This window comes from Nyctibius grandis, chromosome 32 (assembly GCF_013368605.1).
Source record: "Nyctibius grandis isolate bNycGra1 chromosome 32, bNycGra1.pri, whole genome shotgun sequence".
Classification (NCBI taxonomy): domain Eukaryota; kingdom Metazoa; phylum Chordata; class Aves; order Nyctibiiformes; family Nyctibiidae; genus Nyctibius; species Nyctibius grandis.
This window is the reverse complement of record NC_090689.1, coordinates 4,581,079-4,607,189: the sequence shown is the minus strand read 5'-3', so window position 1 is coordinate 4,607,189 and position 26,111 is coordinate 4,581,079. Positions and strand designations below refer to the sequence as shown.

Below are 26,111 nucleotides of genomic sequence, written 5' to 3'. Positions count from 1 at the left end.
GTGGGGGTTTTGGGGACATCCCGTCTGTCATTGTGGCATTGATCAGCTCTCCTGGGACAGCTGCTAAGGTGGTTTATGTGTGTTGGGGGTGAGCAGCTGCGTCAGTCTTGGCTTTCAAACTGATTAGCTGAATCAGTCACAAAACCAGGAGAGATTCTCCAGAGAGAGAACTGGTCCAGAGGCAATCACCTGTCATGGTTTGTCCTTACAGGAGGTCCCTGAGGACTGGGAGGACTTTACCTGTTGATTAACACTAGGACCCGGTAGCTGAATGCTTTAAGTATCCTTTAGCTTCAGTTCTTGCCGTTGGGGGATGCAGTTTTGAGGCCAACCCTGCAGTCTGCTGCTTACAAAAGCAGGATTTTTCTTTTTGAGGGGGGGAAAAAAAACCCCAACAAAACCAAAAACCCAACAACAAAACAACCCCTGCAGAGGGGCTCGTGGTGTAAGGATGCTTTCCAGGTCCTCCTGGTGCACGCCCCTTCAGCAGCCGTCTGCCCGTGCCGTGGGCCTTACTCACAGGAAGGACACGGGGGTCTGGATCAGAGTGAGCCTTACAGTGCCAGTGAGCACGGGTCTAACCCAGGTGCCCGGGTCTAACCCAGGAGCGGGGGGTCTAAACCCAGGAGAAGGAGCCTAACCCAGGAGCAGGGAGCCTAACCCAGGAGCAGGGGGTCTAACCCAGGAGCAGGGGGGTCTAAACCCAGGAGCAGGGGGGTCTAAACCCAGGAGCCCGGGTCTAACCCAGGAGCAGAGGGTCTAAACCCAGGAGCAGGGGGTCTAAACCCAGGAGCCCGGGTCTAAACCCAGGAGCAGGGGGTCTAAACCCAGGACCACGGGTCTAACCCAGGAGCCCAGGTCTAACCCAGGAGCAGGGGCTCTAACCTAGGAGCCCAGGTCTAACCCAGGAGCCCGGGTCTAACCCAGGAGCAGGGGGTCTAAACCCAGGACCACGGGTCTAACCCAGGAGCCCAGGTCTAACCCAGGAGCAGGGGCTCTAACCCAGGAGCCCAGGTCTAACCCAGGAGCCCGGGTCTAACCCAGGAACAGGGGGTCTAACCCAGGACCACGGGTCTAACCCAGGAGCCCAGGTCTAACCCAGGAGTCCGGGTCTAACCCAGGAGCAGGGGGGTCTAACCCAGGAGCAGGGGGTCTAACCCAGGAGCCCAGGTCTAACCCAGAGAGCCTGCCCATCCCCAGGGGCCACCTCTCCGGTAGCACTGTGTCCCCAGCACCTGATGGGTGGGAGGGAAGGAGCACAGCTCTTGGGGGGGGGTCCCTCACCGCAGCACCCCAGGCACAGACCTACCCCCTATTTCATGCAAAGCCCAACCCAGCCCAGTTTGGTCCTTTCCCCGTGGGGTGCTGCCCTGCCACCCGCCCTGCCCCTGCCCCCTCCCCAGGGGACTGGGTAAAGCGATGCAAGGCACTGCCTGCAAACACCCTCCCACTCCCCCCCCAAAACCCCCCTCCTCACCCACCCCTTCTCCCCGGCAGCGTGGCTGTGGCTGCCCCGTGCCAGGGCAACGGGGTGCCCATGGGGGAACCCCCTCCCCAAGCTCAGCTTGGCCGTGGCCAACACAAGGCGCTCGAAAGAAAGCAACGGAGAGCAAACTCATGCTCGGCTTAGCTGGATATATTTCTCTTTTTGTTGGTGTTGTCATCACTGGGGGGGTGGGTTTTGGGTTTTATTTTTTCACAGAACACTCTGCAGCAGAGGACAACCGCGAGCCCGTGGGGCCGGCGCTGGCACCAGCACCTCACCCCGGCACCCCGGGACCTGCTGCTCCCACCCCTCCTCTTCCCCATCACGTTTCACTGCTGTTTTTACTTTCTACCTTTTTTTATGTTTTTTTTTTCTTTTTCCTTTTTTTTTTTTTGTTTCTTTTTACAACATTTCTCAAGCTTTCTCCGAAGGAACGGCCACTGGCTCTCAGCTAGCAGGAGGACACTACGGCAGAGCTCTGGGACACGTGGGCTGGTTTCCTTCTCCCGCCTCGCAGCTGAAGATCGTTTTTTTCCAACTCATTTTTGGTTTTTTTTTTATTAAAAAAATAAAAAAAAATGCTCCAACTATCAGTTTTACAAGGCATACAAAAAACCTCTAAACGGGCAACACAAGCGCAAGGTGCTGAGGTACGAGAACCTGAGGTAGTTTTGGTGTGTGGGTGGATGCGTGTGTCAGGGGGGGTTGGTTTTTTTTTAATATAATTATAAAGAAATTTTGCTAGTTGGGTTTTTTTTTCCCCCAATCTCTTGGAAATCTGGTTCCCCCCCTGCATTTCCCCCTCCTTTCCCTGCAACAGGGCTCTTAGCCCCTCGGTTCCCAGGGCTGGTAGTGCTGAGCACGGCCGGGGAGGGGACAGACAGACAAAGAGGGGGACAGAACGGACGCGACCCCCCAGTTTTTGGACGCTGTGAAGCAAAGAGCGCGAGAGAGACGCCTCGTGGAGGAGACGGGATCCCTGCTGTTGGCTCAGACAGGCACTGCTCTTCTCCAAGCCCTTAAGAAATCGCTTTTTAACACTTATTTAGTATTTTATTTCCCCCTCCCCACCCCATCTCTGCTCTACTGTGCATTAGAGGACCAACGGACCAGCTCCTTGCCTTAAAACTCTCCAAAAGCTGGCTTTGTTTTTAGCAAAAAAAACATCCCCCTCCCTCCCTGACCCCTCTGAAATTAAAAAAAAAAGAATTAAAGAAAAAAAAAATTCTTAAAAACCTTAAAAAGCGTTAGTTTTGTTATCGATATATTAAGTCTAAAGATCACTGAGCAGCCCCCCCGCCCCCCCGAAGCCAGGCGAGCTCCTGGAGGACACGGGTGGCTTTTAGGAAATTTAAAAAGAAAAACAACTCTCTCTCTCTCTCTCTCTCTCTCTCTGTCTCATCTCTCTGCCTATGTTAGTCCAACTAAAGGGACAGCGTCGGGAGGCGACGCAAGAGCCCTCCCCCGCGCGCACCCTCGCAGCGCCCCGGCCGCAGCGGGGGGGTTGGGGGTGCTGGGGGGGTCTTTGGTTGGGGTTACATTCATGGGGCGGTGCCGGGCGGGAGCGTCACTTGCTGGGCTGCGAGGCCGCGGCTCCCTGAGCGTGTTTCTGCTCCTGCTGCTTCACCTGCTGAACGATTTCCCTGATCTTGCGCTGTGCAGTCTTGGGGAAACAAGAGTCGGGGGTCAGGGCGGGCACCCCGAGGCGTTGGTGTCCCCCCCCAGCCGCAACAGCATCTTCTCCCAGGCAACCAGCGCTAGGACAAGAGGACACAGCCTCAAGCTTGGCCAGGGGAGGGTCAGGTTGGACATTAGGAAGCATTTCTTCTCAGCAAGGGTCATTAGCCATTGGAAGGGGCTGCCCAGGGAGGTGGTGGAGTCACCATCTCTGGAGGGGTTGAAGAAAAGCCTGGACATGGCACTTAGTGCCCTGGTCTAGTTGACATGGTGGTGTCAGGGCAATGGTTGGACTCGATGATCCCAGAGGGCTCTTCCAACCTCATTGATTCTGTGATCTCATCAAGTGTTTAATTACAGGACGAGCCCAGCTGTAATTAAGGATGGGCTGAAGAAGGAGCTGCGGGGTTTTAACTTGTGCTTCCTCCATCGTTCCTTGGGAGCCGGAGTCCTGGGGAGTTTTGGGGAGTTTTGAGGAGTTCTGGGGAGTTTTGGGGTGCAGACACCCCCCTTGAGCAGTCAGGACACAAGGAGCCCACTCACACCCTGGGTGCTGCTCTGCGGGGTGGCCAAGACACGTATTTTAGCTAAATCGAGCTAATTTAGACCCTGGCCCAGGTTGCCCAGAGAAGCTGTGGCTGCCCCCTCCCTGGCAGTGTTCAAGGCCAGGTTGGATGGGGCTTGGAGCAACCTGGTCTGGTGGAAGGTGTCCCTGCCTGTGGCAGGGGGTTGGAACTAGATGGGCTTTAAGGTCCCTTCCAACCCAAACCAGTCTGTGGTTCTAATTGTTAATTTTAATGCTCACAGGAGCTGCTGAAACACCTTCAGCGTGTTCTGGGTGGGCAGGACCCATCCCCACCAGAGCACCAGGGTGCCCAGGCTGCTTTCCTGGGTGGGTTAAACCAGCTGGGAAGAGCAGAAAAGCCCCGGCCAACCCCTACCTGACTGGCAAAGAAATGCCCAATGATTTTCACGATGACCTCCTCGTTCTCGTCCGGGGTCTGGTCTCGCGGCACGATCACTTCTGCGCTCGTTAAATTCTGCAGCTCGTTTACCTGGAGCAAACGACAGAGGTTTGGTGGGGAAGAGCACGCCAGGCTGCCACGGGTCACACCGTGTCCCCCCACCCAAGGAGAACCACCACCAGCACACGGGGCTGGGGCCAAGACATTGCTGGGGTCACTGGGCTTTGCCCCCAGGGAGGGCAGGGGGTGATGGATGATGCCCAGCTCTGGGGTGGGGGGGGGGCATTCCCCCACACCACCCCCACCTACCGTCTTGCCACCTTTGCCTATCACGCGGCCGGCGGCGAAGGAAGGCACCTTGATGTGGGCTTCAAGCTTCACTTCTTCTTTTGGGTTAAAGAAGTTTTCCTCTTTCAGCTTCCCAAATATTCGCCCCTGGGCCTGGGGGAGGAGGCGTAAGGGAAGTAAAAGCAGCGTAAAAGCAGCGGTCCCTGCTCTGCCTTCCCCAGTCCCCAGGGTGATGATGTGCCAAAGTAAGTCCAGCAGCACCAAAACCATGGTACCCATCACCAAAACCATGGTACCCACCACCAAAACCACGGTACCCACCACCAAAACCACGGTACCCACCACCAAAACAACCAGTACCCACCACAACCATGGTACCCACCACCAAAACAATGGTACCCACCACCAAAACAATGGTACCCACCACCAGAACCACAGTACCCACCACCAGAACCACGGTACCCACCACCAGAACCATGCTACCCACAAAAACCATGCTATCCACCACCAAAACAATGGTACCCACCACCAAAACCATGGTACCCACCACCAGAACCACGGTACCCACCAAAACCACGGTACCCACCACCAAAACCACGGTACCCAACCACCAGAACCATGGTACCCACCACCAAAACCACGGTACCCACCACCAAAACCATGGTACCCATCAAAACTGCTCCCCTGGCCCTCAGGGAAGCAAACCCAGGCTGGCAGCACAGCGGCGACCAACGGGACGCTCTCAGGTTGCCCCTTAGCATCCCACCCCCACCCCTTCCCCAAACCACAGCCCCCCACCCCCTTGCCCAGCGCACCTTGAACTGAGCCTCGGGCGGCCCCGTGATGATGACCATCCGCTCGCTGGCGTTGGGACCTTCTGCCGGGGCGATCTGCAGAGGGGTGGGGGAGAAGGAGCAGGAGGGTGGCCCCACTGTGGCAAGATCTCTGCTATGTGGGACGTCCCCCCATGTAGGTACATCCCCCCACACAGGGGCATCCCGCTCCCACCCAAGCAGGGGTGATAACGGGGCTACTGCAGGACTCAGCAATGGATTTCTACTGATTTAGGGAGTGAAACTGCTCCCCCAGGACTCCCGGTCGCTGCCCTGGTCAGAAGACAGGTGAAACTGAGGCACGAAGCGCAGGCCCAGCCCCGCAGCGCCCCGTTCTACCTTGATGGAGGCGCCGGCGAAGCGCGCCAGCTGCTTGATGTGCTGCCCCTTCTTCCCGATGATGGCCCCCACCGCCTGCGTCGGGATGAACAAGTTCACAACCTCCTGCTCCGGCAGCTGCGAGGGGCACAGAAGGGTGAGATGGGTCAGGGGGACCAGCTGGACCAGCTGGACCAGTGGGATCCCCCCTGCCAGCATCCCACCCCTCCTGAGGTGCCCGAGTGAAGATCTCCTGGAGGAAGGCGCTGGGGACTTACGGGGTGCTGATGGGGGAAGGCACCGGCCGGGGGGGCTCCGTACAGACCCGAGAGGTACGCCGAGGAGCTCTATGGTGGGAGAGAAAATGATGGTCAGTGGTGTCCCCAACGTGCCACCCCCTTCCCAGCCACCCCCAAGCCCAGCGTCACCACCGTGAGCCTGGCAGGGACACGGGGACAACGCTTCAGCCCCCAAAACCCCTCCTGGAGAGCACAGGTGGACCTGAGGGTGCATCAGGGTGGGGAGCAGCCCAGATCCTGCGCCTGCAGCACAGCCCAACGGCGCTGGGAGGTGGATGGGAGCTCCCAGTCACCCCCACTCCCTCCCTGCTGCTGTTTTTTCGGCTGTGTCCTGCTGGGGTTTATAGTGTTCGGAGCAGCCACGACCCTGGAAAGCCACAACTGTGCTGTGACCACCACGGGGCCCCTGCGCAGAAGGTGGGGGTTTGGTGAGAACCGAGCAGAACAGCTGGCTTGGCCCTAATTTCCATCACCAGTTCCAAGAGAAGAAAAAGCAACGGCTGAAGATGTCCTCCCAAGGCCTGGGCTGGGGCTGGGGACAAACCAGTGGGTCTCTCCATGGCCAAAAGCAAGGGGTGCATGCCAGCACCCCAACCCAACCCAACTCAATCCAACCCAACCCAACTCAATCCAACCCAACTCAACTCAACCCAACCCAACTCCTCAACTCTCCTGCGTCTCAAACACACCAGACATTGCTCCTGGCAGCAGACACAACTCTCTCCCACTCTGGATTTGGGCAAGTGCAACCAGATGCTACCTGCAAACCACAGTTACTCGGGCGAAGAAGACCCAGCTCCCCCGTCCACGGCAGACATCACTCTCGCTCCCACCCCTCTCCTTACACCTGCTGCGCTGAAGCTTTGTGCTCCTCCTCGCACCGAGCTCGTGCTCCCTCTGTCCACCCTCTTCTGCTGGCCATAGGCTGCTCCATGTCTCCTACACCGTGTCCTCTCCTGCCCAGTCTGTCCTCACAGCCAGGCTGGGCACTGCAACCTCCCCAGCTCCCCCCGTTCACCATGAGGCTCCTTCCTTGCTAGAGCTCCAGAGTTGAAGCTACAGCCACCGGCCCCAGGTCCTGCTGGGGACACGGTCAGAAATGACCACTCTGAGGTGTGAAACACAAAGTCCTCGGGGGACAGGAGCCACCACAGAGCCAAGCTGGTTTCCTCTGAAACCTTTTGCCACCTCCTTGTTTTACTATAAAAAACGCTGGTGGGGGCAATTGCTCCTCTTGGCTTGAAAAAGGTCACGCAAAGCTTTGGGGTGAAGGAGCCTACACCAACCACTGGCCTTCAGGAGACCTGCCCAGCTCCTCTCCATCACACCACCCAACGCTCAAGCAGATGTTTCCCGAAGGCAGAGCATCCTCCCCTCGGCGGGCTGGCAGCGCATGGACACACCGACCAACCGACCCTCTTGGGGCCACCACACACGTCACACTCCGCACCGCCAGCCCGGCACTCACCGTTCTCCTCCGCCCGCTCTGCTGCTGGCGTCGCCAGGAAAAGAAAACAGCACAAGTAAATGAACCCGCGGCCGCAGCATCTCAGCACGTTTAGAGAGACTTAAGGGACCACAGAGCCTGGGCATCCTGAGGGTGCTCTGTAGGTGCACCCCAAGGAAGAGGAAAACCCTTCTATGAAGGCAGGTGAAGAGCATCTCCCAGCAAGCACAACCCTCCAGGTGCTGGGGCAGGGGTCAAGGCCGATGGCGGTGGTTGTGCAGGGCGTGCTGCTTGTCCCCTTTCACGCCACGCTCCACGTGCCCTGTGGTGATGCCACCAGGTTCAGGTGGCCACCAAGACCACCTGGTGGTGTGAAGTGGGAGTCGGCCTCTTCTCCCAGGCAACTATTGATAGGACAAGAGGACACAGCCTCAAGCTTCGCCAGGGGAGGTTCAGGTTGGACATCAGGAAGAATTTCTTCTCAGCAAGGGTCATTAGCCATTGGAAGGGGCTGCCCAGGGAGGTGGTGGAGTCACCATCTCTGGAGGGGTTTAAGAAAAGACTGGACATGGCACTTAGTGCCATGGTCTAGTTGACATGGTGGTGTCAGGGCAATGGTTGGACTCGATGATCCCAGAGGGTCTTCCAACCTCATTGATTCTGTGAAGACCAGACTCGCAGGGCACAACTGAGTCCACACCATCGCACCCCAGCAGTGGGTTTGGGGTCAGGACTGAAGACCACCTCCATGGTTTTTCCGTGCTGGCATCAGCACCGATTGCCCCCAGCCACCTTCAGAGAGCAGCACCCTCGGGACACGGCCAGTCCTTAAACACAGGTGACACCTTGCTCAGCACAACATGGGGATGCAGCTGATCTTCCCGGGGAGCTAAATCCAAGCCACGTTCAACCACCATCTTCTCCACTTCGCTGGCCAAGAGTCAGAGCACTTGTTCAAGGCTCCCCATGAGATGGCTCCTATAGCTACGGTGTCCACCAAACCCAAGAGCTACAGACCAAGAGTCTAGAGACCACTCTGGCCCCAAGAACGCATCCCCCACACCCCAAAAACCTCTTGCACTTACTGCAAACGGGTGGTATGGGGTGGCCGCCGCAGCCCCTCGGGCCCCGGGGGTGGATGGGAGCATGGACATCCCCGTCGAGAAGATGCCCAGAGCACTGAGGTTCAGTCCTGGGATCAGGTGGGCTTGTTGCTGGGAAAGCAAAGACATGGAGAAACGTGTAAAAGGCAGCGTGGGGCTTTTGGGGTTCTCACCACGTGGTGTGGACATGATGGGTGAGGGCCAACCCTTGCCATAACACATGGACTCCCCCCTAGGTTTTCTTCTGGCCACCTCAGCAGTGGCTCTGAAGCAGGGGCGTCCCAGGCGAGAGGGCTGGAAGCTTACATTGACGGCCACCACGTCGTTCTCATAGGCCTCTCGCAACTTCTTCATGATCTCCACCTCGGCGTTGGAGCACGCCTCCATGCTGCCCTTCACCGTGATGGTCCGCTCGGGGTTATAAATGGTTAAATCCTGCAAACTACCCCACAGATAAATCCGGAGACGTGGTTACATTCTTTTTTCAAGTCAAAAAAAAAAAAAAAAGGAAAACTCGAATCAAAGATGAGGGTTCCCCCCTGAGACACAGTGGGACCACATGCCCTCTCCCTGCCCAATGCCACCATCCACCCAGGATGAGGAACGCCCACCCAGGGTGGGGAACATGCATGGGAGGACACAACTTCTCTGTTTTCTGGCTCCAGCGCTGCCCGTACCGTGTTGGATGGAGGGGGATGGCTTGGTGTTCACCAGGACTTACGGGGAGATGGTGATCTTCGTGCCCGTGTCCTGCTCGATCTTCTTGAGGTTGCGGCCCTCCTTGCCGATCAACCTCCCCACGAGGCTGTTGTGCGCTAGGATTTTCAAGGGAATCTCTTCTGTTCTAAAATGGATTTAAAAACAAAATCTAAAGGTCCATCTGGTCAGGAAACCAATTTCCAGCAATGGGCACTAACGATGTGGTGGACGGAGCGGAAGAACGACCACCATTTCCCACCAACGTATCTCCTCAGCTTCAGGGACCTCCCAAGCCCAATGGCGTTTTGTTCTCCAAGTTTGCCCACATGCTCTTTGGACCCGCTTCAGCTTCTGGTCTCTACAGCACTGTCAACCACACCATGGGGAAGTTATGAAGTTGGAAGTTATCAATTGACCTGACAGCAGGTCCCTTAGGGGGTGGGGGGTGACAGAAGATGGCTGCTTCTCCACTGATGGCTGAATTTACTTCCCTTCCACTAAACCCGCCCTTTCTGCCGAGCCAGGGGCACTTACGATTTAGTCTCATCAGCCTCCTTCTGCATGATATCAAGGATCATGCGACAGGCTTCGGAGCACCCCTCCGGCGTGGCGTGGATGGTGACGGGCTTTTCGGCGGCGCCGGCGTTCTCCTTCCGATGGATGTCAACCCTACGGCGAAACAACCAGCAGAGAGGAGCCCCCTGAGATGCGTCTGATGTCACACAAAGACTTTCGAGAGCTCAAGAGCTGATTTCAACACTTGGGGTCAACCTGGGCCTGGCTGATGTACATCTACCACCACCTGGTCTCATGCAAGCCCAGGTGGTGTTTCGCTTCGGTTGGTTTAGATCAGATATTTGAGCTACGTTCGCCTTTCTGACCTGAGGTCTGCCTGGGAGCTGAGGGACGTCAATCAACATCTAACGATGCATCAAGAGGGGGCAGAACAAATCCTCAACTGGACAAAGCCCTGAGCAACCTGCTCCTGCCTGGAGCAGGAGACCGGATCAGAGGGCTCCAGAGGTCCCTTCCAACCTCAGCCTCTCCCTCCGCACAACATCCGAGGCTCTCCAGCGACCAGCGGCTGCCACGACTGTCGCGTGTCCTTCGGGACAGAGAGACAACTTACCCGTGGGCAGCATTTTGTCACGACACGGAGGCACGCGTCAACAACAGCGCTGGTACTCACGCCCTTCCACGGGAGACCAGAAAGCTCTCCCTTGCGCACCGGCAGGGACCGTGCTCTAGCTCCTCTGGTCCTCCCCTCAGCTCATGGCGGGGAGGAGGCACGTGCCTCCAGCTCGCTCCTCACCGCTCAACCGTACCTGGCAAAGGCCCTGAGAGAGAGGGAGAGAGGAAAGTAGAGTAGGAGACTCCTGCACGTCAACCGTGTGTCTTGAAGCAGAGGGACAAGCAACCTTTCCACCTCCACCATCTGAGTCCGTGCACTCTTCCCACTGGAGGATGATGCCATGCAGCCATCCTGCCATCGGCCACCACCTCAGGGGTCCCTGTCACTGCCACAGCCAGAGCTGGGCTGGCCCAGATCTTCTGAGGAAGGTGCAGTAGCAACTGCTCAGCCACCCAATGAATGCCACCAGCGCTCAGCTCCAACACGGTGCCCTCCAGCCACGTCTCTGTTTTTGTTAAGAGGTCCCCATCCTGACCAGGATCATTCATGGGTGCTGTTGTGCATGCACGGCCAAGGGTTGCGGTGCAGTCACCCCTAACCAGCACCACATCTGGATGCTGCAGGGTCACGGTGAGTTTGCACACGTCAACTCTTCCAGGAGCTCAGGAACCAGCACGTAGGAATGAGGACGCTTCATCTACGGGTAGAGGGGGAGCAGCTGGGTGAACCTTCACTGAGATAAGGGAAGAGCCTGACACCACCAGCCTCAAAAGGGAACCCAGGGTGGTTTTGTCTGCACACTGAAGAAGGAATGAAGACAGAGCTTGATCCCCCTTGCAGGCTACATCTCTCCAGATCTCCTACGGCTTCAGCCAGAGCTGCTCAGGCAGGAGACTGGTCCTCCTTGGACTGGGCAAAGAGGTGCTGGGGACACCAGCACTGCCAGGCTCTCCCTGCCCTTTCGTTATGTCTACAGCACACAGTGACCCCATCGTGTGCTGTCACTTGCGTGTGACACCCTCTAAGGCGCTCCCAGCTACGGAGCTCCAGCAGGTTGACTTGGAGGACGTGCTCCTTTGGAGGCAGCACCCAGCAGGCACAGGGACACCCACTGCCACCCCCTCCACCACGGAGATGGCAAACGCATCATGACATGCCACGAGAGGCAATGACAGGCCCGTGCTCCAGAGCAGTGCCGCAACGTCACACCAGGTTGATGGTCCCAGCTAGGGAGAACTCATGAGGAATCCATGGTTGCCCCAACAAAGCCCACAGACAGGACTCATGCAGCTTCTCGAACCCATGAGCAGTTGAGGTCGGTGGAGGACCAGGACAGCTGACAACAGAGGATGGTGGGTTTGCCCATGGTGCAGGTACAAGGCAGGTTTGCTCATGGTGCAGCAGGAAAAAAACCTCCAAGACACCTTATAGTGGCTGGCAACGCTTCAGAGAGTGGTGGCCATGAGGGACAGCCCTCTCAAGGTGGATGGTACGGTGTGCACGTAGGATTATCCTTGCCCCATGGCTGCCTGGTAGCAATGGTCCTCTCTCCTCATCAAACTACAAGGGCTGCAATCACCGTGGAAGGTCCTCTGGTGGGGTGGGCTCTTGGTCTGGGCTCCTCTTCAGCCAAGGAAGAAGATGGCTCAACCTGCAGAGTTCTGTTCCCTGGAGCTCAGAAGCATCTCTAGCATCACAGCGTGTGAAGCGTTGAAGTTCTACCTGACCAGAGGACTCCTGGGACCCAACGTCGCTCTGCGTAGGAGCAGGGGCCAGGCAACAGGATGTCACCAGCACCTTCATCCCCAGGATCAGCACACCAGTGGGTGAGGGTGGCCTGAGCAGGCACAGAGCTGCAAGCTGACACCCCAAACCGAAGGCAACGGTCTCCTGCGACTGCCTGGTCCAGGTGCACAAGGTGGTGGCCCACCATGGCACGTGGCCTCCTTGGGCAGGCCAGAAGAAGGGAGAGCACAGAGCACAGTCTTCCTCCACGGCACCAGGTCTTCAGGTCAGGCACAAGGAGCCAACCCACAAGGCGGGACAGTTCAGTGGCAGAAACTGCCCCAGACAGCAGTATTGGGCCTTCTGGTCAGGAGAAACTGGCAGCCTGCGCATCCCACCTTCCTCGCCAGGCTCAGGGCTTGCAAAGAGCAACCTTCCAATCTTGGGTGGCAAGGACACAGCTACACCCGCTGCTCATCACACCAGGGGACTCACCTGGAGAAGAAGGGCTTACAGCCAACCAGGACTGGCTCATGGCTACTAGGTGGCCACGTTCTAGGGCTAGCCAGGCTCGAAGAGCTCCTCTCCCTACGCATCTGCCCCCTTTCCATACCAACCTCTTCCTGCAAACCCAACGCTGGGGTTCGTCTCGCTACCTCCTGCTCAAGAGGACCAAAGAATTTGCCTCTAAAAGCTTCTCTCAGAACTAGGATGCCCTGCAGATGTTCTGGTACAGGAGTTCCTACGTCCTGTGGGATCACCAGGTTCAGGATGATGTGCGTGGGAGAAGACAGCTTTGGGTTAAAACACAAACAAATCTGGGCAGGAAGAAACCATGCAGGAAAACCATGCGGAGAAATCAGAGGTGAAGAAATCAACGTGAACATCGACAAGAGAAACATGGACAACTTTGGCAAGACACTCCCCTCCCTTTATTTTTTTAAAAAAAAATGTTAGATTGAAAAAAAAAGGCTTCAAATGGTTACGAGAAGCCCATCCTTGTCCAGGCAGCGCTCCCACCGTGCCCCCTTTCCCCCTCCAACAGCTCCAGCCCGTACGGGGCACCGTGGAATGAGCAAATCCTGAGGGCAAGGACCACGTGGCCGCCGTACCGAGGATTCCCCGTCAGCATCTTCTCCCCAAACTTGCCGTTTTTCCCTAAAACCTCATCCCCAGCCCTTCTTTAAGAAGCCCATTCCTGGCCAGTTTTGGTGGGCATCCCCCTCTTGCCGCACCCAGACCACCCTGGCCAGCAGGAACGGTTGAGGAAATGGGTTGTGCCACCATCCCCTGAAGGCTGCACCCCAAAAAACCAGCACTGGCCGGCACTCAAAAGCCCCGAGCGCATGGAGGACCCACGCCAAGGACCTCCAGCACCCTACGGAAGGAAACAAAACCATTCGAGGTACTTACTTGGACTGGGTTTGCTTAGTAAGGTTCTTTATGGTCAAGCCCTCCTTTCCTATGATCGCACCAACAAACTGCGTGGGCACCAGCATCCGCAGTGGGAACTCGAGCTGTTTGGGCTGCGAGGAGCCCCCCGGGGAGGAGCCCCGCTCCCTGGAAGAGTGGCCCCCGCGGCGGGATCGCTGCGGGGGCGGAGGGGAGCTCACCTCTTCATCCGGGATGTAGGATATCTTGAAGGAATAGTTCTCAAACTGGTGGCCACTCAGCTTCTCAATTGCTCTGCAAGGTAGGGAGAGGTAGGGGGTGGTGAGGGGCTCTACAGGGATGGGTACATCTCCAGAACTTGCCCCTGTAGATCATGGTCCCTTCCCCAGCCCTGCACCTTCCTCCCTCCCCAGTTTGGAGAAGGTGGCCACAGGAAGCCAGAGCCCCCCACTTTCCCCACGCAGAGCAAGCGCCATAGCGTGGTGGGATGATATCCTCTCCCACGTGGGTGATGGCACATGGCTTGTCCCCGCAGCAGAGGTGGGATGCCAGCCTAAGGATCTGCCACTTCACCCAGGGAAAGTGGTGGCCAGAAGCTATTGCACAGTGTGGAAACGCTCTCAGGGGCTTTTTGGACATGGAAAAGGTGACAGACAGAGGGGCTCCGAGCAAGAGCCACCGCTCCAAGGAGAAGGACACGGCACGTGGTGTCCCTCTACCGGGAACCCCAGCTCCCCTTCCCACTCCACTGAGGCTGGGGGTGCAGCACCTGGGCTCTTCATCCCCCCAAGCCCTTCCTGGGCAGTGCGATGCTCAGCCGTGCTGGAGTCACAGAATCCCAGCCTGGTTGGGGTTGGAAGGGACCTCTGGAGATCATCCAGTCCAACCCCCTGCCCAAGCAGGGTCACCCAGAGCACGTTGCACAGGGTCATGTCCAGGCGGGTTTGAGTATCTCCAGAGAAGGAGACTCCACAACCTCCCCACATTCTAGTACATTCTTGGTTTAAGTTTGGACTTCCAACCTGGGAAGACAACTCCTTAATGAACAGCTTATCTGACCTGACCCTCAGCTTTCTAGAACACTTTGCTCCCTGAAGACAAGGCCACTGCGACCCCTCCTTGTAGGAGGTACGGTGTCCAGAGTGAACTGCAAATCAGCACAGCTGGGAGCCCTTGGGGACAAGAGGAGAAGGCACAGAGGAAGAGTGGACAACCACGGAGCTTGACGGCTCCTAGCTGCATGTATGATGGGACACCACGAGGAACCCCATCTCCCATGCAAGGGGAGAAGGCAGGAGACGGCCCTGCGGTGGGACGAAGAGGAGAAGATGGAGCTGACTGCTGGCAGAAGATATGATACAGCTCAAGATAAAACCCAAATCTGCCTGTTGTATCTTGAGAAGATACAGAGATGGTTCTTAGGGCACTTGAAGCTTCTACTGCAAGAGCTTAGAAACAGCCCAAGGAGGCTTTGGGAGAAGACAAGAAGCAGCCTGGGGGAAAACAGCTGGGATTCCTCAGGAGAAGTCTGGGTGGTGTGAAAATAGGGACAAAACGCAATAAAACCCACTTACACTTTTGCTTCTTCCTTCGTCGCGTACGTTACGTTGACAACGGCCGTTTCCGTGTCTGTGTTGACTGGGGGGAGAGCAGGAGATGGAGCGTTAGAGCAGGGGAGGAGGGAGATGTCACCACCACTCACGGCCCCCCGCGGTGTGCCCTGAAGGGGGGATGCAGGTGGGAAGGGTGGGAGGGTAACGCCTGTCCCATGGGACAAGTGGGTTTTCATTTGCCAGCAACCAGGAGAAGCCCCGGGGATGGAGAACTGATGGCCACCACCATCCCACCACCAGACGGGTGGCCCCACCTCTGCCAGCAGGGCTTGTGTCTGCAGGGAAAACCATTTTAGCCCAGTACCGATGACTGGGAAAACCAGTTTTCACCCCGCTGGGTTTTCTCCAGTGTGGGCAGAGCTGGGGAGCAGCACTGGGACTTTCACACAGACGGGGACCACCACGCTGGACCATCTTACCTTGCTCTACGTTCTCCACTGTCCCATACTGAGCTAAGAGGCCGTCCAGCACCTGGGGAAGAGAGCAGCAAAAAGGACAAGTGAGGTGGGCAGGGAGCAGGCAGGGAGCAGGCAGGGAGCAGGCAGGGAGCAGAGCCTGCTTCACCCACCGACACCCTCCAAAGAGCCAGTGTCACCCAACTGCTTCAATGCCTTCACCCACCTGCATCCCATTACTCCAGGGATGCCCTACTGCTCAGAGCTGCCCCACAGCTCCATGACCCACCAGGAGATGGAGCCCAGCTCACGCTCCACCTCCCTCCTGGGGTTACTGGGAAGGGAAAGAGTGGCCCATGGGCAGGCAGACCACACAGTCCAGCACAACTGATGGAGGAGGAGATGGATTTGGGGATGGTTTTAGGATGACTGATGGAGGAGGAGATGGATTTGGGGATGGTTTTAGGATTGTCCTCTTCTTACCTCCCACTGCAGGTGGGGGGGGATGTTTCGGATCTGGATCTTCCTGCTCCTGCAAAGACAAAGCCCAGGGTGAGGGTCTGCAGACACGCCGCAGCAGGAGGGCAAAGGCGTTCTGGAGACTGGATGGCAGCTGGTGAGAGCTTGATGGAGCAGCTCAGCCCTGGGCTAAAGCCATTCTTCTCCCAGCCTTGCCCCGGTCACCTCCTGCCAGGGCCGAAGCTGTCTCAGGAACGTTCCCTCCCCACGCCAGCTGATGGGTTTCCAAGGAAACCTCCTGAAATGAGCCTCTGCAGAGCCACGGCCGCACAGCACGGCCAGGATGCACACACACACACCCCTGACCGCACTGCCCGCGCTGGCCAGCTGGGTGGGGACAGGGGGACAGCACCTCGAGACCCACCACGGCCAGCCCTGCTATGCCTTGAGGGGGATCTCCAAAGGTGTGTGCTGCTGATGTCCACCATCTCCCAGCAACGTGGGGCTGCTTTCTGTGGGGAAACCTAAATACATATCCTCAGAGCCTGCCCTTGGAGATGGCCAACACACCCAACCTTGCCTGGTTGCACTCCCTCACATGACTGAACTCCCAACCTTGCCATGGTTGACACCCAACCTCACACGGTTGCACACCCAACCTTGCCGTGGTTGCACTCCCAACCTGGCTGTGGTTGCACTCCCAACCTGGCTGTGGTTGCACACCCAACCTGGCTGTGGTTGCACACCCAACCTGGCTGTGGTTGACACCCAACCTCACATGGTTGCACACCCAACCTCACATGGTTGCACACCCAACCTTGCCATGGTTGCACTCCCAACCTTGCCATGGTTGCACTCCCAACCTTGCCATGGTTGCACACCCAGCCTCACACGGTTGCACTCCCAACCTCACACGGTTGCACACCCAACCTCACATGGTTGCACACCCAACCTCGCCACAGTGCAGCCTTGGGGCATGGGCACACAGGAAGCATCACAAAGGCTTCCCAAGAGGGAACGGCCACCAAACGCCTCCCTAGCCTGGCTGCAAGAAGATGTGGTTGGGCAGTGGGGAGTTTTGAGACACCCAAGTCCATGGAGGATCCAGCCAAGCCATGGACTCATCCACTGTTCACCCAGACCAGCTTTCATAATCCTGCTTGTAGGCAATCAGCTCCGCCCGAAGTGGTGTCCTGTGTCCTCACCTGGTTCAGCTCTAACGCTCTGATCAGAGCAGAGCAGGACCACCTCTCCCCACATCAGGGATGAGTCTTCTGACTGAACCACCCCATGCACACAGCCAGGTTTCGGGAGCTGATCGGCAGCTGGAAGCTGGTTTTATGAAGCTTTGCCCTTCCTTGAGATGAGCTCAAGGAAGATGCTGGTACCACCAGCTTGAACGCTACGTGGGCACATGCAAGCAGCCACCAGCAGCCCCAGCTGATGGCCAGCAACATCCAGGGGCTTTGAGCCAAATCTGGAGGAGCTCTGCTTGCCTGCAAACCATCAACACCCAACACCCTGATTCCACCAGTGGGCTGTGAGGGCAAGACAAAATCCACAGCTTGTCCCACGAGAAGGACCGTGGTCAAGCAAAGCAGCTGATACCACCAAGGAGCCTCCTATCTCATGGTGCTGCTCAAACAGGTATGGTCAGCGGTGCGATCAGCAATGGACAACCAACCCTACGCTCGCCTCCGACCAAGGAGGTGTGCTCAGTGCAGCCCTGCATACAACCCGGCTTTCCCAGGCCAGCCCCTGCCGGATCCTCCTCTGGGGATCCTGCGTACGGCACTACCAAACCCCTCTCGTCCAGCAGCCATTCCAGAACCACAGACTGGTTTGGGTTGGAAGGGACCTTAAACCTCATCTAGTTCCAACCCCCTGCCACAGGCAGGGACACCTTCCACCAGACCAGGTTGCTCCAAGCCCCATCCAGCCTGGCCTTGAACACTGCCAGGGAGGGGGCAGCCACAGCTTCTCTGGGCAACCTGGGCCAGGGTCTCACCACCCTCATCACCCCGCTCCCGAGCCAAGTGGTTGCACACAGTGAGGCCAGTTTGCCCGAGCAAACCCCAGCCCAAGTGCCAGTGAGTCTCAAACCCCTGGCACCTGAAAGCTTTCCAGAGGAAAGCCCTTCTCCACTCCAAAAGCCCAACAGAAGCCCAGGGCTGGCCTCTCCCCACTGGCAGAGAGCTGGACACGCTTCCCAGTTACTTTTACCACCTTCCAGCCCCAAAACAGAACTGGTGACACCTTCACCTGCCTTATCCCAAGACGCCACTGCTCAGCTGCCAGCCAATGTATCGCTACAACCATCCTCCTCCTCCTGCTTGGCAAACATCAGTGCTCATGGATGCTACGGGCTGGACCATGGAGAAGCCACCCTCCTTTTGGGGTTCATTTGGCTCGTCTCGCCCCATCACCGAAGCCCAGGGGACACGGGAGCATTTTGAAGCAGCTCATCTAAGTGAAACCAGGACACTGGACACAGTCCCCTCGCCACGGTGTTGGGAGCGACTCTAGAAAAGCCTCTGCCTTGAGCTGAGCTGCACCAGGGCCATCATCTCCCTACACCTCTGCCAAGGGTGATGCCAGGGCAGCCCTGGTTCCCCGAGGTGCTGCCTCACCCCTCCGTGCCACTCACCCACCTCCTGAAACACCCAAAGAGAAGGACGACAGCAAGGTGCCACGTAACCCCACTCCCAACAGGATGCTACAGCATATTCCCACTTCCAACACCCATCTGAGCTGACCCAGAGCATCTAAAGGTACCCAGACGGTGCTCAAGGCTTCACCCCAGAGCATCTAAAGGTACCCAGACGGTGCTCAAGGCTTCACCCCAGAGCATCTAAAGGTACCCAGATGGTGCTCAAGGCTTCACCCCACCACCCAGCAGGGCCTCCCACCAGCTCCTTATCACCACTCAGCATTTACAATACGGTTATTATTCCTCCTGGGTGTATTTTTTACGGCTCTCATAATTCCCCACCTGGTTGAAGCGGTGCTGGAGCAAGCGGAGCGATGGATGTGTTACCTGGGGCCATCACAGATGTGTTATTGCCGGGGCACAGACCACGTGTGGTCCCCTCCAACACCACTCCCGGCAGGACTTTGGGGCAGAAACCCCCTTTATTTTCCTTTCCCTCGTTCCTCCCCAGACCTGGGAGGGAGGGGAGTCATCCCGGCGCACGCACACAACCCCCCGGCGCAGGACCTCGTGACGAAGGCAGCGGCCACGCTTCACCCAACCTGTTTTGCAACAGGCTGGTCGGAATTTAAAAAAACAACCATAAATCATTAATAACCAGTAGCTCCAAGCATGGAGTTTGTGGAAAAATACTTAATTACGTGGTGCCACAAGCGAGCTGACCTCAGAAAACCACAAGAGCTGGATCCTTCTGCATCGCCCTCCTGCTCTTCCCTACCACCTTGGTGCCCAGCCCAGGACGAAATGCCTGGTGGCAACCAAGCAACAGCCTCAAGAAACCAGATTTCTACAGGTTCACCTGCTTTTTCACCCTTCTAAATCCAACCAAAACCAGTCCTCCAGCTCGAGGAGGAAACATCTCCATCCCAGAGCTGGGTTTTGGGTACCACATGCTGGCCAGCACCACACGCAGGAGAAAGGAGCCAGCTTGCTCATCAAGTGAAGGTGGGTTCATGCCATAATCCACGACGAGCTGTGCTATATTTCATGCATCAATTATACCAAAATCATGAGGTCAACGTCACAACCGTGCAGGTAAAGGCGATGGAAACCCCACGTCCCAATAAGAGGAGGTACGAGATGGCTTCACCATGCTTTGCCCTAAAAAAAATGAAGATTTTTCTTCTAGACAATCTTCATATTATAAAATCTAAAGGGATTTTATCACCTTCCACCTCAGAGCGGTACGAGGGCAGAGAAAACACTGTCCGGCAGCTCCTGCTTTCAATAAAAAAATCAGTTTTCAAGAGAATTGGGGGAAAAAAACAGAGGGGAAATGTGCTGGAAACCAACCATCTCCCTGGCAGCCCTGCCTGCTTTATGAAATACTTGTCCCAGGCAAGAAAACATCTACAAAACCTGATGCTCATCATCAGGTGGGATCCAACCTCAGTCCCACCTGATTTTTTCAGCCCCCAAGTCGGACACACGCCCCTAAGCAGGCCAGGAAGAAAGCGCCTGGTGGGTTTGCCTCTCTCTGGATTAATATATATAATTTTTTGGGTCTATCGGGGTCATCCTTGACGAGTTTTGCTCTCGCCCAACCCAACCCAGCATCTTAACGATGGATGCGGATCTTAACGAGCGATGGCTCCGTCAGCGCCGGGTTGGATAAGCATTAAAGAGCTGCCCCAGTTTCAACCAGTTGCCAAGATGCGTCTGCTCCAGTTGCACTCCCAGGCCGGGGGCTTTGCCTTGACGCTCTTAAGGAATTAAACTCGGTGCACGTTAAAGCCCTGTCCTCCTCGGCGGGACGAAGGGACGGAGCTGGGGGGGACGGCGGCAAGGACGGCACGTGATTGATGCATCCCCGTGAGCTGGGGATGTCTTAACGGTTGGGATGAAGGGGAAATACCGTCCCATCTGTCAGGGCTTTGCGAGATTAAGGGGGTGGGGGGGAAGGGGGGGAGGAAAAAGGGGGCAAAAAAAAAAAATAGAGGGGAAAAATAAAAGCGGGGGGAATAGATGGGGGGATAAAAGGGGGAGGAATAAAAGGGGGGGAACTAAAAGGGGGGGGAACTAAAGGGGGGGGAACTAAAGGGGGGGACTAAAGGGGGGGGAACTAAAGGGGGGGAATAAAGGGGGGGACTAAAGGGGGGGACTAAAGGGGGGGGACTAAAGGGGGGGGACTAAAGCCATCACCAGCCACTGGCCACCCAAAGTCACTCCCCGTGTCCCAGCACCCGTCTCTCCCCAGGGAGGGCTCTGGGGGGTGAGCGGGGGGAGCAGGGCGTCAACACGATGCCCAAGGGGGTCAGGAGGGCGAGTTCCAACCACTGGAGGAACTATAAAATGATAAAAATAACAGGTAATTAATGGCCTTGGTCACCCCGCTGCGTCCTCCACGTCCCGCATCCCCGATGCCACCCCGCTCCCACCCCCGCGTCCCGGTGGGCGGCAAAGGGCCAAGCGAAAAGGTGGCTAAAGCAAAATAAAACCACTCCAACGCCACCAGCACGCAGCTTATCCACACCTGAAAACAGGGAAAATAAAAGGATAACAGATATAATAAAGAGTGACGGCGTCACGCCTAGCTAGGACAGGTCTGCCTAGGAAAGGATCAGCTTAACGGGGCTTTTCTGGGCCAGCTCCATAGGGAACAGCACCTGAGACCTATAGGAATCCTATAGGAAACCTATAGGAAACGCTCCCAGCAGGCAGCAAGAGGGGGTTTCCCCATGCCCCATGCGACCAGCATCGCCCTGGCAATGTCATATCTATATATATATATTTTAAAAGTATCTTTTTTAATATATATAAATATATATTTTATAGTAAAAGTGTATATATAAAGTATTTTATATATAGTATATTTATATATACAGTATCTTTTATTTGTATATGCAGTATCTTTTATTTATATATACACAAAAGATACTAAATACTTCAAACACGAAAAGCGACGCTATTAATTCACATAACTATAAAAGAAAAATTAAAAGAAAATATTAAACATATATATTTAAAACCCGGACTAGGACTGAGAGCAGCCCCACTTTCAGCCCTCCAAATTCACTTTTCAACCCGACGTGTACCACACGCAAGAAAATCTACACCGAGTTTAATACTCTCAGCGAAGCGAAGTATTTTCTCCCCGGTGAAAAACCTCTTCGTGCTTTTTTTAGGTTTCTCGAATATTTTTTAAAAATTTGAGATAATTTTTTAAATTCGAGCCGTCAGAAGTGCAGAGCCATTTTTTTCTGCTCCTCGTATTTATAGTCGTGCGCGTGAACAAGGTGCTGGTGGCTTCTCCTGGCGAAGCGACTGGTTTGCACGAGGATTTCCTCGCCCTTAATTAAGCACCTCACCGACGACAAGCAATTAAGAATAAGGAAAGAAAAGCTGGGCTGCTTAATGGGGAAACAAAAGGGCTTGTCTATTTATTCCCAGCTTTAACGTCGCCAGCTTTTTTTGGGTTTAAAAAACAAGGGGGTGGGGGGAAAAAAAAAAAGAAGGAAATAAATAAATAAAAGCCAAAAACACGCGGAAACGAGAACTGAATTGATGCTCAAGAGAGGAAACTTAATTTAAGGAGAATTCCTTTGGGAACAGGAGAAAACCCTGCCTATCCCATACCGTCACCCCCAGCAAAGCTCCTCGGGCAGGCGCTTTCATCGCTGCCCCTCCAGCGACCTCTCGTCGGGGCAGAACCACCCAAGTTTTGCCATTTACTAGAATAACAAAAAATTCTGGGTGTTTTTTTTTTAATATTCCAGTGCTTTCCAGCCTCCCCCTCCGCGCTGCTCAGCTGTCCCTCGTGCTTTCATTCCTCCCTGCTGAAAATTATGGGTGAAGCAGAAATTAAAAGGCACCTTTGCAAGCGGAAACCTGACAAATTTCACTAGTTTGGAGCCATTAAATGGGGCTTCACTTATTAATCTCATCATTTTTATCCAACCCTTTGTATAAAAGCCAGTATTGGGGCGGTTGGGTTTTGCCCTCCATATTTCATAACCACTCCTAATTTTTTTTTTTTAACATCTTTCTTTCCCATTAACAGGATTTTCAAAGATTTCAGCGATGGGGCAAGATGCTGATGCCATAAAACACTCTTGAAGCAGGATGGCATCGCCCCGCTTTAAGCTGAGAAAAGTATCCCCTGCTCCTGCTGATTTTAAAAATCAATTTAAAAATCATTTTTAAATGTTGATTAAAAAAATAGGCTGATTTTTTTTTTTCCCCTTTAATTCCCCAAAGCACAACTCAGCATATAAAAGGGGGAATAAAAAAAAACAATCGAGACACTGTTGGATCCTTCCTATAGGAGCCCGAAGCGTTTGCACGGCAGCAGAAGGGCTGATTTTTAACTCGTGAGAGGCAGATCGGAGGAGGAGGAAGGATTTACGCTCCCTTTCCCATCGCCGGCACGTTTTGCCTTCGGAGAAACAGAAACAACCTCCTGCCAGCAACTCCCGGCAGCACCTCGAGGAAAATCCCTTCCCCTCCGGAGAGCGGCGAGACGTCGGAGGCGTTTTCCAGCCCGTTTCTTATCCATACGCCTATTTACACACGTATAAATACATCGGGACTAATCGATCCGTATTCGATTCGGTTGTAAAAATGAAGCGCTCCAGGTGGACGCGGGAACGTCGGGCATCGGCACCTCCTGGTTCCCATCCCCGTGACGCAGAAACGCCGGGGGACCGGAGCCAAGAGGGGCTCGGGTTGCCCAAACCCAATTAAAACACAACCTCACTGAAATAACAGGGGGGATTTCACCCCTTTGAACCCCCCCTGAAATCCCAGCACTCGAGTGCAAGTACAAAAATTGGATTTTCTACAAATTTTTAAGGGGGGGGGGAGTAAAACATGACCGCGTGAGGCTCCGTTCCCTGCCAAAAATCACATTATAAAAATAAAATCTCTAATCTACCACAGCCCCCCCTAACTGGATATATTAATATAAAGCAGAATATATTTTTTTTTAGCTGTGAAAAAAAGGGTATCAGCTTAAATTAGATCTCAATAATCCGAGGAAACTCGGGAGCCGAGCTGGAATAGAAAACTTGGAGCCAGCTGAAAACAGACCGATGCAAAATAAATCTGCATTTATTTCTGGGCTGTTTAAATGGCTTTTTTTTTTTCTTTTAAAACTCGGAAGGAAAAGTAGCAGCAGCCCAACCCGACAGAGAATTGAGGTAAAGAGGAATTCCTTGTTTACATCCCCTTCGTACAGGGTGAAAGTCGAGTCCCGGGTCCATACTATCTTCCCAAACTCCCAGTTTCTGGCTCCATCACTCTTAAAAAGTCATCAGCAGAGCAGCCCACGGCTGCAGAGCTTTACCTGAGAAATAGTATAGATGGTTTGGGGTTTTTTTTAGCTTGTTTTTTGAAGATTTTTTAAGGTAAGTGAGCGTGTGATCCCTGCCGAAGATGAAATCCCGCTCCGGCACACGTGATGCTGGGCACGAGCCGTTCCCCCACCGAGCCTCAATTACACAACAGCATTTCCCCCCCAAAAAGAACCCTATAATCTCAAAATTAATACTCCCAACACCAATCACAGCCCAAACCTCCACCTCAAGCCGCAGCAAATTATCCAGCAGGACCATCCAACGAGGTTTTATCCCGACCTTTTATCCCGACACATGTTGGCGGGGGGGGGATAAAATTAAAATCAATCTCACGCCGAAGCAGCTACGCAACGCGGGTGCCGGGTTTTATTTTCTCTTATTAAACGAGCGTGTCCCCACCTGTGTCCGGCCTCAGCGCTCCCCAACACCTGATATTAAAATAAGGCGGCAGCGCTTTGACACAGTATGGCAAGGGGGGGTTGGAACTGGGTGATCTTTAAGGACCCCCATGGCAAGGAGGGGTTGGAACTGGGTGATCTTTAAGGACCCCCATGGCAAGGGGGGGTTGGAACTGGGTGATCTTTAAGGACCCCCGTGGCAAGGAGGGGTTGGAAATGGGTGGTCTTTAAGGATCCCCATGGCAAGGAGGGGTTGGAACTGGGTGGTCTTTAAGGTCCCCCATGGCAAGGGGTGTTGGAACTGGGTGATCTTTAAGGACCCCCATGGCAAGGAGGGGTTGGAACTGGGTGATCTTTAAGGATCCCCATGGCAAGGGGTGTTGGAACTGGGTGATCTTTAAGGATCCCCATGGCAAGGGGGTGTTGGAACTGGGTGATCTTTAAGGATCCCCATGGCAAGGGGGTGTTGGAACTGGGTGGTCTTTAAGGACCCCCATGGCAAGGGGGGGTTGGAACTGGGTGATCTTTAAGTACCCCCATGGCAAGGAGGGGTTGGAAATGGGTGATCTTTAAGGACTCCCATGGCAAGGAGGGGCTGGAACTGGGTGATCTTTAAGGTCCCTTCCGACCCAAACCACTCCGTGACTGCAGGATTACAAATACCTTTTAGTTTTTGGGATCCTCTGGCAAATATTAAAGGGGGGGAAAGAGGCGGTTGGGAAGAGCAAGGAGATGAATTACTGATGAAAAACAACCTTGGCCCCCAGCCCCGCTGCAAATCCCAGCCCACCCTGCCGACCCCCAGCAGAAAGTGGGGGGAAAAAGGGTTCCCCCCCCCCTAAAAAAAAAACAACAACTCCCAGTTGTTTTCTACCTGCCCCGGGTAGGGGGGGGACACGGAGGGACCCGGGGGGACATGGGGGGACACGGAGGGACCCCCGGGGCCGGCAGCTGCCTTCTCTTCGCCTCCGCTTCCCAGAGCGAAAGTAAAACCCTGCGGGGCTCCCGCCTACCCCCCCCCCCCCAACCCCCGCCCGGTTCCGGACCTTCCCCCCCCTCCCCACCCCGGTGGGCTGAGGTGAGGGGGTGAGGTTTGGGGAGGGGGACAGCGAGGGGGGGGTTTTACCTGAGCTTTTTGGGCACGGAATAATCCACCTCCATCACTTTGCCGTGCAGTTCCACTTTCCCTGAGGAGACAGCGGGGTGCTCAGCGTCACCCCGGGGTAACCCACCCCCCCTGTACCCCCGCCATGTCCTCCATCCCCCGGCCCCCCCCCCGCCCGCCCCCGGCCCGGCCTGCCCGTACCCGCCCTGCCCGGTGCTCTGCCCGCGCCGCCCCGGCCCCCAGCCGCCCCTTCGGCCGCCCTTTGCTCCGCACCCCCGGCGAGTTGGGACAGGGCACCTCGTAAAATGGTTCCCGAAGGGGAGAAGGGGCCGGGGGGGGGGTGGGTCGGGGGGTTCCGCGCTCGGTTTCTTCTTAATAAAATCGAAGAAAAAAATCAGCGAAAAATCCCCGAGGTTGGAAAGAGCCGGGAAGGAGCGGGGCGGGGAGGGGGGGGGACGGGATCGGTGGGGATGCCCGGGGATCGGGGGGGTGGCACTGGGATGGGGGAGCCCCGGAGGAGCTGGGGGGGGGGCAGCCATGAGGGGGCGGTGGGGTTGGGGGGGGGCTGCGGCTCCTGGCTTACCCGAGAGGGTCTCGATAGCCCGGATGGCCCAGTTTTGGTCCGGGTAATCCACAAAGGCGTAACCCGATTTGAGCAGGACCTGGCCGGCCAGGGGGAGCTTCCTCTCCCCGAAAAGCTGCTTGAGGTCGTCGGCGGTGACGGCGGGGCTGAGGTTCCCGATGTACAGCTTGTTCATCCTCCGACGCTTCAT

At 55.7% G+C, this 26,111-nt stretch overlaps 1 protein-coding gene across 1 annotated transcript; it reads right to left on the bottom strand.

The window, feature by feature from the left end:
- Positions 1-2,757: 2,757 nt before the first annotated feature.
- IGF2BP2 (insulin like growth factor 2 mRNA binding protein 2) lies at positions 2,758-26,111 on the bottom strand. The gene is made up of 17 exons (XM_068421123.1): positions 25,922-26,111; positions 25,360-25,420; positions 15,856-15,904; positions 15,397-15,448; positions 14,939-15,002; positions 13,386-13,658; positions 9,650-9,784; positions 9,138-9,260; positions 8,723-8,858; positions 8,399-8,527; positions 7,335-7,355; positions 5,846-5,914; positions 5,589-5,705; positions 5,232-5,306; positions 4,438-4,569; positions 4,105-4,218; positions 2,758-3,149 (listed from the first exon to the last, which is right to left on the bottom strand). The coding sequence occupies exons 1-17, from the start codon at positions 26,109-26,111 to the stop codon at positions 3,054-3,056; spliced, it is 1,836 nt and encodes a 611-aa protein (XP_068277224.1). The 3' UTR covers positions 2,758-3,053.

What these genes read in the sequence shown, in the direction of transcription:
- IGF2BP2 (XM_068421123.1), bottom strand. Translation starts at nt 26,111, where the DNA reads ATGAAGCGTCGGAGGATGAACAAGCTGTACATCGGGAACCTCAGCCCC. An exon ending in TCCGTGCCCAAAAAGCTCAG is followed by an intron (nt 15,905 to 25,359) that starts GTAAAACCCCCC and finishes TTGTCTTTGCAG; the next exon opens with GAGCAGGAAGATCCAGATCC. An exon ending in GAGGCTGATGAGACTAAATC is followed by an intron (nt 9,261 to 9,649) that starts GTAAGTGCCCCT and finishes AATCCATTTTAG; the next exon opens with AACAGAAGAGATTCCCTTGA.